This window comes from Acomys russatus, chromosome 32, assembly GCF_903995435.1.
Source record: "Acomys russatus chromosome 32, mAcoRus1.1, whole genome shotgun sequence".
Taxonomy (NCBI): Eukaryota; Metazoa; Chordata; class Mammalia; order Rodentia; family Muridae; genus Acomys; species Acomys russatus.
In genome coordinates, this window is record NC_067168.1 from 33,544,149 (window position 1) to 33,557,824 (window position 13,676).

General features: G+C 37.8%; 1 protein-coding gene across 1 annotated transcript in view; it reads right to left on the bottom strand.

Annotated features, from left to right (window-relative positions):
* The window catches only part of Dock3 (dedicator of cytokinesis 3), a 328,616-nt gene that overhangs the window by 181,942 nt on the left and 132,998 nt on the right, over nt 1-13,676 (bottom strand). The window contains exon 6 of the mRNA XM_051140503.1: nt 13,021-13,169. Coding sequence (XP_050996460.1) covers nt 13,021-13,169 — 149 coding nt within the window. The remainder of the gene's footprint in view (nt 1-13,020; nt 13,170-13,676) is intronic.

Consider the following 13,676-nt stretch of genomic DNA (forward strand, 5'->3'; position numbering starts at 1 on the left):
TGTCAGAGTTTCAAAGATGGTTCTGTGATCACCTGACTTCAAATAAGGTTATGAATTACTATGACTGACAAAATTATTCCACGGGACTTTTAAAAAACAACCACCACCCTACTTCAACTAAACTATGAATTTTTTCATAATATATTAGCAAATTTAATTCTGTAAGTTCTTTCAGTACACAAACTCCTACTCGTTTAAAATAAAGTCAGTTGTGCATCCAAAATGTAGGTTTATTTTAATTATAGTTTATAGCTTTGTGCTAGGTGTTTTTGTTTCTTTGTTTTTGTTTTTTGTCAATTTGACACAAGCTAGAATGATTTGGGAAGAATGACTTCAATTTAGAAAATGCTTCCATCAAATTGGCCTGTGAGCTAGTGTGTTGGACATTTTCTTGATTAAAATTGATGTGGGAGAGCCTATCCATTGAGGGTAGTACCACCTCTGGGCACATCTGGTCATGGGTTATATAGGAAAGCAGGCTGAGAAAGGCATGAAAGCAAGCCAGGAGGAAATAAACAATTTCCTCCTCAAGTTGCTTTTGGTATTGTGTTATTTACTACGGCATCAGAAAACAAAGAAGAAGCTGTTTACAGCAAAGTATCTGAACTTAAAGTATCACAGTACAAGAGGATGATAACTCACTTATATCTGCACACTATTCCAAGGGGCATGTCTCATGAAAGTCTTCACTTATCAGGAAAGTGGGATAGAGGGGAGGACATCCTATTGGGACTCTCGGTGAGAGAAGCATGGAAGAATGGGGAAATAGATGGATCCAGAGGGTCCTAGAAACCTATAAGAAGAACATCATGATGGGTGGATCGGGGCCCAGAGGGGTCTGCTCAAACTGTTGCACTAACCAAGGACAATACAATGGTAAACATCGAACCCCTACTCTGATCTACCCAATGGACAGAACATTCTCCACAGTTATGTGGAGAGCGGTGACTGACTTTGACATCAACTTTGGTGCTCCATATTTGACCACCTCCCCTTGGTGGGGTGGCCTGGTGGCACTCAAAGAAAGAATAGGCAGGCTACCAAGATGAGACTTGATAGCCTATGAGCATATAGTGGGGAGGAGGTCCCCCTCAGTCATAGACCTAGGGGAGGGGAATAGTGTGAAAGTGGGAGGGAGGGAGGAATGGGAAAATACAAGTGATGGGATGGCAATTGAGTTGTAATCTGAATAAATTAATAAAATTTAAAAACACAAGATGATGATAAGTTATCACACCATCAGTAATGAAACTAGAACGGCTGAGCTCTCAGATATGGACAGAGCTTGCTTTTCAGTAGTTAGCTTAGAACCAAAGAAAACAACTGTGGATCATTTACCTTTTAGCTTTGTGGCCAGCTTAAAGCCCATGCTATTGGTGCATCTTCAACCTAATGATACGGTAATCTTGACACGTCTTCCTGAAAACTTGGTGACCATGAGAGCCATTCCTAGCCAGAGGCTTAAGGTTTCTTATCCTGCCAACTTCTAAGAATGAAATTTGTCAACTACTAAAGGTGAGCTTTATAGATGAGTTTATTATAGACGCATAGGTGGGAATTTAAGAGAAAAAGATAAAGTCAGGCTGCTTAAGTGGGCATGGTATGGAGTCAGCCACATGGTGGTCAAGCAAGGAAAGGAGAGCATTAGAAAGAGTGAAAAAGCCCAAAGTCATAGAAAAAGCATACTTTTTCTGACCAACATCAGAAAGAAGAGAGAAAAGAAAAAAAGGGGTGGTGGTGGTGGTGGTGGAGACTATGTTTTTCTGATTCAGATAGGTGGACAGATAAGCAAAACCTCACTGCTGCTCTTAGGGACTAAGCTAAGGAGGCAGGGATTCTGGGAAGGAAAAGTATATTCTCCCATAAAGGGTTACTCATTACTTACATCTCTTTAACATAGCATCAGACAAGAACCACCTCTCACACACACTAAGTAAGGGGGTGATCTCTTAGGCACGCATTGACTAGCCCAACTGAATTAAGTATTAAGGGAGTAAACAATGGCATGTTTTCACCCAGAGATCGATTCTATTCTTTTGCCTGGGAGACAACAGCATTCCTGTAATGGGCCTTCAGTGTTACTATAAACAGCCACAGCAGTTTGAGGATTGTTTGCAGAAATTCAAACAGTTAAATGTTTTAAGCTGCATCTTTGAGAATTTGTACAATCATTTTGGAAATCAATCTGGTGCTTTCTCAGAAAACTGGGAATAGGGCTACGTCAAGACCCAGCTATTCCACTCCTTGGAATGTCCCCAAAGGATGCTCCACCACACAACAAGGACATATGCTCAACCATGTTTATAGCAGTCTTATTCGTAATAGCCAGAACCTGGAAACAACCTAAAATGTCCCTCAATCGAAGAATGGATAAAGAAACTGTGGTACATTTACACTATGGCATACTAGTCAGCTATTAAAAACAAGGAAATCCTGAAATTTGCGGACAAATGGATGGGACTAGAAAGGATCTACAAAGGACCCAGAAATACTCACATGGTATATATTCACTCATAATTGGACACTAGCCCAAAAGGGATGTCCCATGAAAGTCTTCACTTACCAGGAGATTGGGATAGGTGTGGGGACTTCCTATTGGGACTCTAGGTGAGAGAAATATGGGAAAATGGGGAAATAGAAGGATCCAGAGGGTCCTAGAAACCCACAAGAAGAACATCATGATGGACAAATCTGGATCCAAGGGGGTTCTGCTCAAACTACTGTGCCAACCAAGGACAATACATGCAGTAAACATTGCACCCCTACTCAGATCTAGCCAATGGACAGGACATTCTCCACAGTTGTGTGGAGAGCAAAGACTAACTCTGACATGAACTCTGGTGCCCCATATTTGACCACTTGCCTTGTTGGGGAGGCCTGGTGGCACTCAGAGGAAGGATAAGCCGGCTACCAAGATGAGACTTGATAGGCTGTAACCATATGGTGGGGGAGGAAAAAAAAAAGATGATGATAAGATAAAAATGGAGAATAAAAACGATATGAGGGCTGAGCATGGTGCTGCGTGCCTATAATCCCAGCACTCAGGGAGCCAGAGGCAGGCAGGTCTCTAGGAGTCCAAGGCCAGACTGGTCCATAAAGCCAGTTCAAGATAGCCACAGCTACACAGAGAAACCTTGTCTCAAAAAACCAAAAACCAACCAAGTAACCAAACAAAAAACTTACACGAGGAAGACAGAAGCCAGCGTAGTAAAAGCAAGCATTAACAGTAAAACCACTATTATAATTAAGAATGAAAAGAACCATATCGGTATTTATGTTAGAAAACTCTAATTATAAATTATCGTTTAAAATATGTTCCAAGTCTTTATAAGCCATGCTGTTTAAATTTTTCTAAACAAAAGACACATACACAAAAACGGATTGTGTATAAATCCTAGTACTCACTGAGGCAAAGAGATAAGGAGTTGTAGGCCAGCCACACAATAAGATCTGTATCCATGGGGGAGGGGGCAGAGAACATATGGAAGGGGTGGGAGGGAACAAAACATTTCACATGTATCCTTTAACTGCTGAAAGTTCAGAATTGTACAGCTGTCTCTTGATGTCCAAGAGGGGTTAGACTGGGAGCCCTCAAGAATACCAAAATCCAAGGGTGGTCAAGCTTCTTATATAAAACAACACACAATTTATATATAATCCATACGATTTCCTTGTATACTTTGTCATTTATATTATTTGTAGTATGCTATAATGTAGATGCTATATAAATAGTGTTATATTACATTGTTTAGGAAATAATAAAAACATGTAATTTAAGAAAAATATTTTCTATTTATGGCCAGATTAATCTATGGATATGGAACCTGACATCCATGCAATAACCTAAGTATAAAAATTAAGTAACAAAAAAGGAAACTAAGAAAATAGCCCAATGAAAAACAGATGTTTTAGGTACAAGAACTTAAAACTCTCATTGGTATCTAAGTAAGTATGGCAGGAATTGAATGTAAATATGCTCTGTGCAACACATGTAATGATGGGCCTGGCACCTTAGCCTGCTTGTCCACTCAGCTACACAACCATACACTGTCCCACCCAATCTACACAGAACATTTCTGAAGTTCTTGTTCTTTTTATCATAACACTATTAGGCACAAGGAATATACCAGCTTTGTGACAAGCAAATGTTATTTATTAGCCTTACTCCTCAAGGTCAATGCTTGCCTGTTTCTAGAAGTAGCAAGAATGAAGTGCCTTTTCAGTTCATCAATTTCATTATCTTAGGAGATAGAGAATAATTAAAAAGTGATCTAGTAAAAATGAAAAACTGGATTACATGTGCTATGACCATTTTTAAAAATAAAACATTTATTTCACCTTTAGTTAAGTGTATGCATGTGTTATTTGTGTGGGAGGTTAAGTGCATGTTAGGGCAGTTGCCTGAAGAGGCCAAAAGAGGGCATCAGATTCCCTGGAGCTGGAGTTACAGATAGTTCTGAGTTATTTGGCATGGCTGCTAGGGACCAAATTCAGGTCTTCTGCACTAGCAAAACGCATTTTGATTGTTGATGCTCCTCTCTCGCCCTATTGTGGCCATTTTCAACTCAGGAAGAAAAATCTGCCAAAGTTAAACTAGTAACTATTCTCATTTGAAGAAAGTAGAGTTACTGCATGAGGAAATGTAATTAATACATGTCTCCTACAAATCTCATCCTGGAAAAAGAAGTTTCTGGCCATTTTTTTTCCAGTAAACTACTTCAAAGCCTGTGAACATGCCTTCATTCAAAGGGAGGCAGCAGTATAGCAGCAGTACAGCAGAATAACATGACGGCCTCCAACGTCTCATCATGTTTGTACCTTACTTTTCCCAGCAACACTGACTGATACGCTCTCCTTACTACCTTGAGTAAACACTCACCACTGTCTGGAACTGTGGACAGCTACTAGCATAGCTACTCTTACTACGTGTAACATCACCAACCCTTCCAGCTTTCTATTTTGGTGCCACCCCCCACTTCCAGCAGTTCTAAGAATCGAATTAAAGGCTTTTTGCATAAGCTAGGTAAGTGTTCTACCACTGAGACTCTTCTTACCTTTTTACCTTTTCTTTTTTTTTTTTTTTTTTTTCCTTGTTTTTTTAGACAGGGTTTCTCTGTGTAGCCTTGGCTGTCCTAAACTCACTTTGTAGACCAGGCTGGCCTCACATTCACAGAGATCCACCTGCTTCTGCCTGCCTGAGGGCTGGCAGGCATGTGACACTGCACCTGGCTCTTTTCTTCCTTTTTGAGTAGAGTTATTAAGTTTGGGCTGACCTTGACCCCTAACTGTCGTGTAGTAACTTTTGATCTTCCTGCTTCACTCTCCCAAGTAGTTAGAGTTATAGGCCTGCACCTATACAGCTAAACACATTTTAAGGAAAATGAAGGTTCAGAGAGATTAAAAGTACCCTCTTAGGGAAGAGAGCTGAGTTTCCCTCAAGTTTGGCCTATTTCGCTCCGAACCTATAGCATTTCCATTATAATCATTAGCTGTATAGTGACATCTGTCTAAGTACTAATGGCTATAAACAACTATATTTATAATAGTTTAGTTCTGATAGTTTGAGGGATAATCAAATTCTATGTCAGTACTTCAATCTAGAAAGAAACACCAACTGGTTAATGAGTAACCACTAGGCATGGTAAGAGTTTTTATACAAAACTACATTTTTGTACTAACTACCAAGGGCAGGCATTGTTCTAACTAAAAAAATATAATGATAGGAAAAGAAGAAAGGGAAGAGAAAAGAAGAGAGAAAATGAAAGAAAGGTGGAGGGGGGAATAGTGGGAGAAAGAGAGACACTGATTGGTTTGAAAGTCAAACTTCAAGCATTTTTTTTGACCACACATAGTCAAAATTCTTAAACAGAACAAGAGCTGCTGCTGAGGACACTACCTCAACCACCAGAAGTAGCTAAGAAGTCATTGGGTACTTCTGCTGGGTTCATCTGTCCTAAGAGAAAGAAATGACCATGTCTTAAACAGGAATCCTACCTCAAAATCTACTGAGGAGAAAATCATCAAGTGATACTTTTTGCATATTATGAACCAAACTACCACTTGTGATACTTACTCTAACCACAATTACCTAGAAAAAGGACATAAACTAAGTCAGGAAAGAAATATGGAGAAGTTGTTATAGATAAAAATCTGATAGTGGAGGTATAAAAAGGGGAAAGAAAAATTATAAAGAGAAAGTGAGATTAAGAAAGAATAAAAGTTAAGGAGTAATAATATATTGCTACTTGAGAATTGTGTCTCATTTTCTATTATAGGCATTTAATAGTATACATTTTCCCACCCTAATTACCACTTACAAACCTGATATACTATGTTTTTGTTTGATAAATAACATTTTCTGAAATTAATAAAAAAAAAAAAAAGAACAAAAGGCTAGGCAGAGTGGCAGGATACACAGCCTAATACCCAGGATGCTGAGGTAGAATAATTACAAATTCAAGGTCAGGCTAAGCTACATAGACAGACTCTGAAACAAACACAAATAAAAGAACTAGAAGTATAAATTTACAAATAATACATTTAAAAGTTTTGACTTTACAATAAAAATGCCAATTTCACTTTTATAACAGTGTATAGAACCATAATTCCAAATCAACAAAAGTTTTAAAAATACTTGCATATTATTCAAATCTAAACTTTCTTTCTACAGAATGTGACATATAAAGTCCTACAATCTCTTTGAGTGCATGCCACTATAGCACACATAGGGTTATTATGACATTCTGGTTGTTCATAAGCAGTGTGGTTAAACAGGTTTGCCTCCTGCCTTTGGAAGCTTTCCTGGTACCTTCTGCATCATGAAAGCAAGTAAACTCTTCGCAAGAGACAGAGACCACTACAGAAAACCACGAACAATCAAAATGCAGAATTGTAGAGCCCAGTCTCAGTGGATAAATCTACAAAAAAAAAAAAAAAAAGTCCCACACTTAAGGTTTAGGGAGCACTGCAGTTGAGGGGGTAGAAAGATTCTAAGAGCTGGAGGATCAGGAAGTTTGCTGTGAGACTTATCTTCTAGTGATGTCAGAAGCTACACCCATAAACTATCACCCACATGACTGACAAACCATGAGTTGAACAAGGCAACAACAACAGAAATGCTAAAGACGATGGGAGAAAGACCACAAGGCCCAACTCTACATGAAGAATTACAGATAACTAATGAATGCTCAAGAGCGGGAAGAACACAGCAATGGGCTGGGCAGTACAAATGGTTAGCCCTGAAAACATACATACAAGTAACATTATACAGATTGAACAGGTTGTATTAAGGATTATATATATGCATATTAATATACATATATGCATGCAACAACAATTAATGAAAAAAGAGGTCATGAATTTAAAAGAGAGCAAGCAGGGATATATGGGAAGGTTTGAAGAGAGGAAAGAAAGGGGGAAATTGTATATTATTGTAAAAAATAAAAGCAATAAATTTGGGGGCTGGAGAGATGGCTCGGTGGTTAAGAGCGCCACCTGCTCTTCCAGAGGTCCTGAGTTCAATTCCCAGCAATCACATGGTGGCTCACAACCACCTATAATGTAATCTGATACCCTCTTCTGCAGATAAAGCACTCATGTGCAATAAATAAAATAAATAAATCTTTAAAAAAAAAAGCAATAAATTTTTTAAAAATAAAAATATTTCCCTCTGAGTATTTTTATCAGGCAACAATCAGATTACCTATGTCAATTCTGGATTGCTGCAATTTTAATTTACCTATTTTATATTTACTATAGTGATGAAATTAAAGACTTAGGGAAAAGTCTCTATAGAAGATATTATTTAATAGCTGGGGTGGTACATGTCTTTAATCCCAGCACTTGGGAGACAAAGGCAGGCAGATCTCTGTGAGTTCTAGGCCAGCCTGATCTACAGAGTGAGCTCCAGGACAGCCATGGCTACACAAAGAAACCCTGTCTTGAAAAGACCAATAATAATAATTAATTAATTGAAATTTATTTCTAGGTACATTATTTTTGAACTCCTTACACCAAATATAATTATTGGGCTTACTCTATATAGGATACTTTAGGGCAGAGAATGAATAGTTCACTTGAACACAACTTTGAATTATACCCTTCCTGTACCATTGTTCCTAAAAATATAAAAATACAATACTGCTGGGCATGGTGACATATGCCTTTAATTCCAGCACTCGGGAGCCAGAGGCAGGTGATCTCAAAGCCTACATAGCAAGCTCCAGGCCACCCAGCACTATATAGTGAGACCATGTCTAAAAAAAGAAATAAGAAGTTAGGCATTTATTTTAAAATTTAAGAAAAGAACATGGAATGAGATGGGATGGGGAGGGAAGGAAAGAAGGAGAGGCAATACTTGGAGAAAAACAAAACAAAAACCAAATAGCATCTAAACTACAAATACTGGTGACAAGTAGCTGAATTTTATTTCTTACACAAGTAGGAACAGTCTTCTAAAAGTATGAGTTTTAGCATCCACCCTAGGTATAAATGCCAACTCCAGCACTCACTCCATGACAGAACACTAAGAAGATCTTGATGGTAGTTCTCTCACTAGGTAAGACAAAGCTTTTGTCTTGGAAGGTCATAGGAGCATTTCATTATAGTAAGTGCTACCAATGAATCCCTGCACTTGTCACAATGCTGAAGTTACTTATATATACTATTAATAGATATTAATATTTTATAAAATTGATTCTGAAAAAGTAAACTATAATATGTCAGAGCTTATAGAAAAGGCATAAAAGTTTAGCTTATGACTAAGTCTTAATTACACTAAAATGTGTTCATCAAATACTGACAGTGCATCTACTACATGCCAATGTATGCTATGTATCAATGGTTTCAGGCACTTATCAAGTATTGTGAAATACAAAGTGTGGAAATAGTCTGGTATACACAAGAATGATGGATATGGTTTTCTGAACTCAGCTTTGGTGTGGAATAATCTTTACATAACTTAAATTCATGAATTATCATTACAATAAATCATCTCTTCTTTTGAAATACAAAGAAAAATTAAACTTTAAGCAAGAATCAGAAGTAATAACTGTATTATTTTTAAAGATATGCTTTGGATTTGTCTATTTGCTTGTTCCTTTAATAGAAACAAAAAAGTCAATGAAATGACTTCTAATAATACTCTGCTGTACTCACAGATTGGTGCCTAGCCCAATTGTCATTAGAGAGGCCTCCTCCAGCAGCTGATGGGAGCAGAGGCAGAGACCCACAGCCAAACATTAGGCAATGCTAAGGGAACCCAGCAGAAAAGAGGAGGAAGGATTACAGGCACCAGGGGCAGGGGTTAAGGACACCACAAGAACACGGCCTTCAGAATCAACTAAGCATGGCTCAGGAAGACTGAAGTGACAAACACAGACCCTGAATGAGTCTGCACTAGGTCCTCTGAATATATGCTGTAGGTTTTAGCTTGGGTGTTTGTGGTACTCCTAACAGTGTGGCAGGGATGGAGGGATCTGACTGTTTCCTCCTACTGGGCTGCCTCACACAGCCTTGAAATGAGGGTTTGTGCTTAGTCTTATTTCATCTTGCTATGCCATGGTTGGTTGACATTCCCGGGAAGCCTGGTCTTTTCTAACGGGAAATGGAGGAGGAGTGGATCTTGGAGAAAGGGGGTGGGGTGGGGAGGGGGTATTGGGAGGACTGGAAGGATGCGAGACTATGGTCGGAATGTACTGTGTAAGAAAAGAATAGATAAAAAGAGAAAGAAAACAACAAAAATAGAGACAGATCTACAATGCTTTTATCTGGATTTCAATTTTATTTTCTACTGGGGAAAAAGAAAACTGGAGGAAAGGAGTACTGAATGAAGGAGGAGGATGGAAAGAAGAGAATGAGGCAAAGAAATGGAATTGTGCTTCTTTCTTTGTTAAAATGGACATATTACCCTCATATATACTGTGTGTGTGTGTGTGTGTGTTTGTGTGTGTATACACACACACATATATATTTCACTGAGGAAAAGTTGAAAAAGTTCTATAGCTATTAAAAGGTATTTCCAGTGTTTTTAGTTTGCTTAAAAAATAAGCTATACTTGTTTCTAAGACATCACTTTAAATTATACTCATTAAGATTGTAAAATATGATTGTTTTTTGTCTTGAGCTTTACAGTAAAAAGACAACTGATATTTCAAAAACAATTATCTACCATATTTGCTGGCTTTATGATTGCAGTTAAATTGTAACATGATGAATTCTATAACTATTAGTGGCATTGATTCAAGTTAATTTTCTACTATTGATTTTTGTTTTAAGTTGTTTTGTTTGAGACAGGGTCTCTCTCTTTAGTCCTGGCTGTCCTGGAGCTCATGCTGTAGACTAGGCTGGCCTCAAACTCAGAGATCCTCTGCCTCTGCCTCCCCAGTGCTGGGATAGAAGGTGTGCACTACCACTTCTGTCTATTACTTCTGATTCTCAAAGTAAATGCAACGATAGTCTATAGTACAGTAGGTAGTATTTGGGGCTGAGGAGGTATATTTATTAGTTGTGCTATAAATTAACATACTATGCTTTACTTAGGTTTTTTTCCAAATCATTAATTTAGAGAACACTATCTGATCAGTGTACTTAAATTCAAGTATACTATAGCATAGAAGTAGTTTAGTATATAATAACAGCTACAGTGTAAAGTCAGGAGGAACCTTAATTCATGTATACTACAGTATGTAAGTAGTTAGTATATAAACAAGGATAACAAAGAACAGTCAGAGGCAATAAAACAAAACCAACCAGGATAGACTCTTGTCTCTTCAGAAAAATTACAATCAACTTCAATTTCATTTCTCTTATTTCTAGTAATAACAACTGTCACTCTTAATTGGATTCACTCAGACTTATTAGTTTATATTTCCTGATTTATTTTTATACTTTGAACTTTCTATCCTTAAGCTTCACCTACAGAAAGGAAATGAGAGATGGCTATTATGCATCTTTGAATATCTAAAACTTGTTTTATTTGGTCTTAGTGTGACTACTAACAAAACTCTGGCTAGTGTATCATTTTCCCTATGGAATTCCAAAGCAACTATATTATCTTCCAGTATCTGTCTTTAATGGTAAAATTTTTGAGGCCAATGTGTTTACTTTCTTTTGTAAAAGAAGCTGGCTTTCTATCTAAAGATCTTTAAGAGTTTCTCTTCATTCCTGGAATAAAATTTTTAATGTACCTTAACGTGGGGTTCGTTTGTTTGTCTGTTTGAATTCCACTCATTACTTTAAATGCATAGCAAGCCCTTTCCATCTGGAAGCTGCTTACTTTGGGCTCTGGGCATTTCTGTTTCTTTATAAATACTACTTCATAGCCTTCTTAATTCTTTTAATAGATAATGGAGGAATTTGGTTTGTCCTTCAAATTTTTAAATTTATCTCAAAGGATAAATCATTCCCCCTGGGCCCAGGTATTTTTTTAAATCATGCTCTCCCTCTTCCCTGAGAGATAATTTATTTAAATATCAGTGAAATTTGGTTGTTCACTTGTATGTAAACTGCACTGGAAGAAATGTAAGAAGTTTTATGCAAAAATAGATAACTGGCAAGCTTTCCTTTCTGGTAAGAGTGGAGTCCTGGTCATTACACTATGAAGCCTTTAAACGACACAATACATGAGGTCCTAATTCTCCCTCTAGTTTCCAAGTTTCTCTGAGGCTGTTGGTCTCTATATTTGCTTATCTAAAGGGAAAACAACTGGCCATTAATGTTTCTATGCTTCATACAGCCTTTCAAACCATCAGTGCGACCTGTTAAGGTCCCTCTCCTATCCCCTGATTCTGGAAGCTTCAGAGAAGACTGGCTCCAACATTAGCTAAAGTTCTCTCTGCCTATATTGGCTTTTTCTGTCAGTAACCTACTTTCTACCTTTCAGAAATAGGTTTACACATCTAATTTACTGATGGGTACACCCATCCCATTCCTTTTCTTTTCTATCATTTCAAAATGCCTTGGTTGATAGAAATAAGTATAAATATTTAAATATATCTAAGTAAATATATATATATATCTGAAGTAGAAAACAACTGGTTGCTTAAAAGTTCAGTGGATCTGAATCATTATTAAATTTAGGAAGAAATACAACTGTAATCTATATCTCGGCTTATAATGACAAAGTCTCAAGTTGTTATTTTAAAACACTTATTTTTATGTGTATGAGTATTTTGCCCTCATGCACAGTGCCAGAGAAGCCACAAGTGAGCAGCAGATCCCCTAGAACTGGAGTTGTAGACCCTTGGTAAGCTGCCATGTTCTTGCTGGCAATCAAACCCAGGTCCTCTGAAAGAGCATCCTGTGTCTTTAGCCACCGAGCCATCTCTCCAGACTCCAAACTTTATTTTAAGGGCACAAAGAAAATCATCACATCCACTGTAGGATCTTTCTGAATAACAAAAGAGTTAAGGATACTCTGAAGTATAAATCATTTGTAGGTTATGCTTATTCATATTAATCGTATGGCTATAAAAATCTATAACAAATGCTAATCTCACACACCCACAAAGCATATACATTTATGTGTTATGTGGGTGGGCATGAAGATGCCCATGATGAAATCATAGGACTCACAGGAGTCAGTTTCTCTTTCGCCTTGCAGAATCTGGAGACCCAACTCAGGTGAAAAGGCTTGGTGGCAAGTGCCTTTATCTACTGAGCCACCTTTCCTGTACTGACTTCCCTTTTTTTCTAAAGCACCAATTTTTTTTTAAGTATACTGTGATTAGTACAGTGTAAAATAAATGAATGTGATCTCCTGGAAGACAGCTCAGAGAATAACCTAGTCCAATTATTTAATTCTTTCCAGAAATAAAATACAGGCTAAGAAAAGTTCAGGCTAAAACTAGTGAATGCTTGTTGATAACTGGGGGTGGGGGATGGGGGTAATGATACCTAGTAAAACTGTATGGAGACTATACTATCTTTTAGCCACTAAAGATAAACTTAAATCAAGTTTAAAGTCTATGAGGACTGAGTTACAATGAAACTAAGAGATGCCCAAGTAATAGTCATACTTACTCATTACCCCAGTCCAGGCGCACGGTGATGTGCCGCTTAACCTCCCGCACCTGATCCTGTGTCAGGTGACCAGACAGTAGCTGCCTTCGCAGGTCAATAAGTTCATTCATCACATGGCGTAGTTTGTAGAAAAGATCTACTTTGTGTTTCTGAAAGGTATTTTGGTGTGGGTGAAATATAAAAGGGATATGGAAAGGGAATGAAAAGAGAAAGAAAAACAGTTAAACTATGAAAAGTGCTCATTTCCCTGAACTGTAAAGGCAATGTAAGAAAGAGCTTACTTAGAAACAAAGTGTGACTTCCTACCATCTAAAACTGCACAGTGATATCTAGCAAGACATCATAACTAATCCAGATCATGGAAAAAGCACCGCCCCTCTACCCAATCCTGGTCCACTCATCTCAAGTAAATCAAAGTTATTAAGCTTAATCAGAAAAATAACTTGCACAGGAGCCCAAAGCTGATATCTCAACGGAAGTAATAATGCCCTTAACAGCAAAGACTTCAGCCATCTGGCAACACCTCAAGTTCCATCAGGAGGGATAGTCAAGTTAAAAGAAGGAGGGAAGAGAATTAATTGCCCTATTTTGAAGCAGCGAAGGTTTCATATAAAGCCAGTCTCTGGAGTGAGATGCCTTTCTTAGTTTCTAGGCCT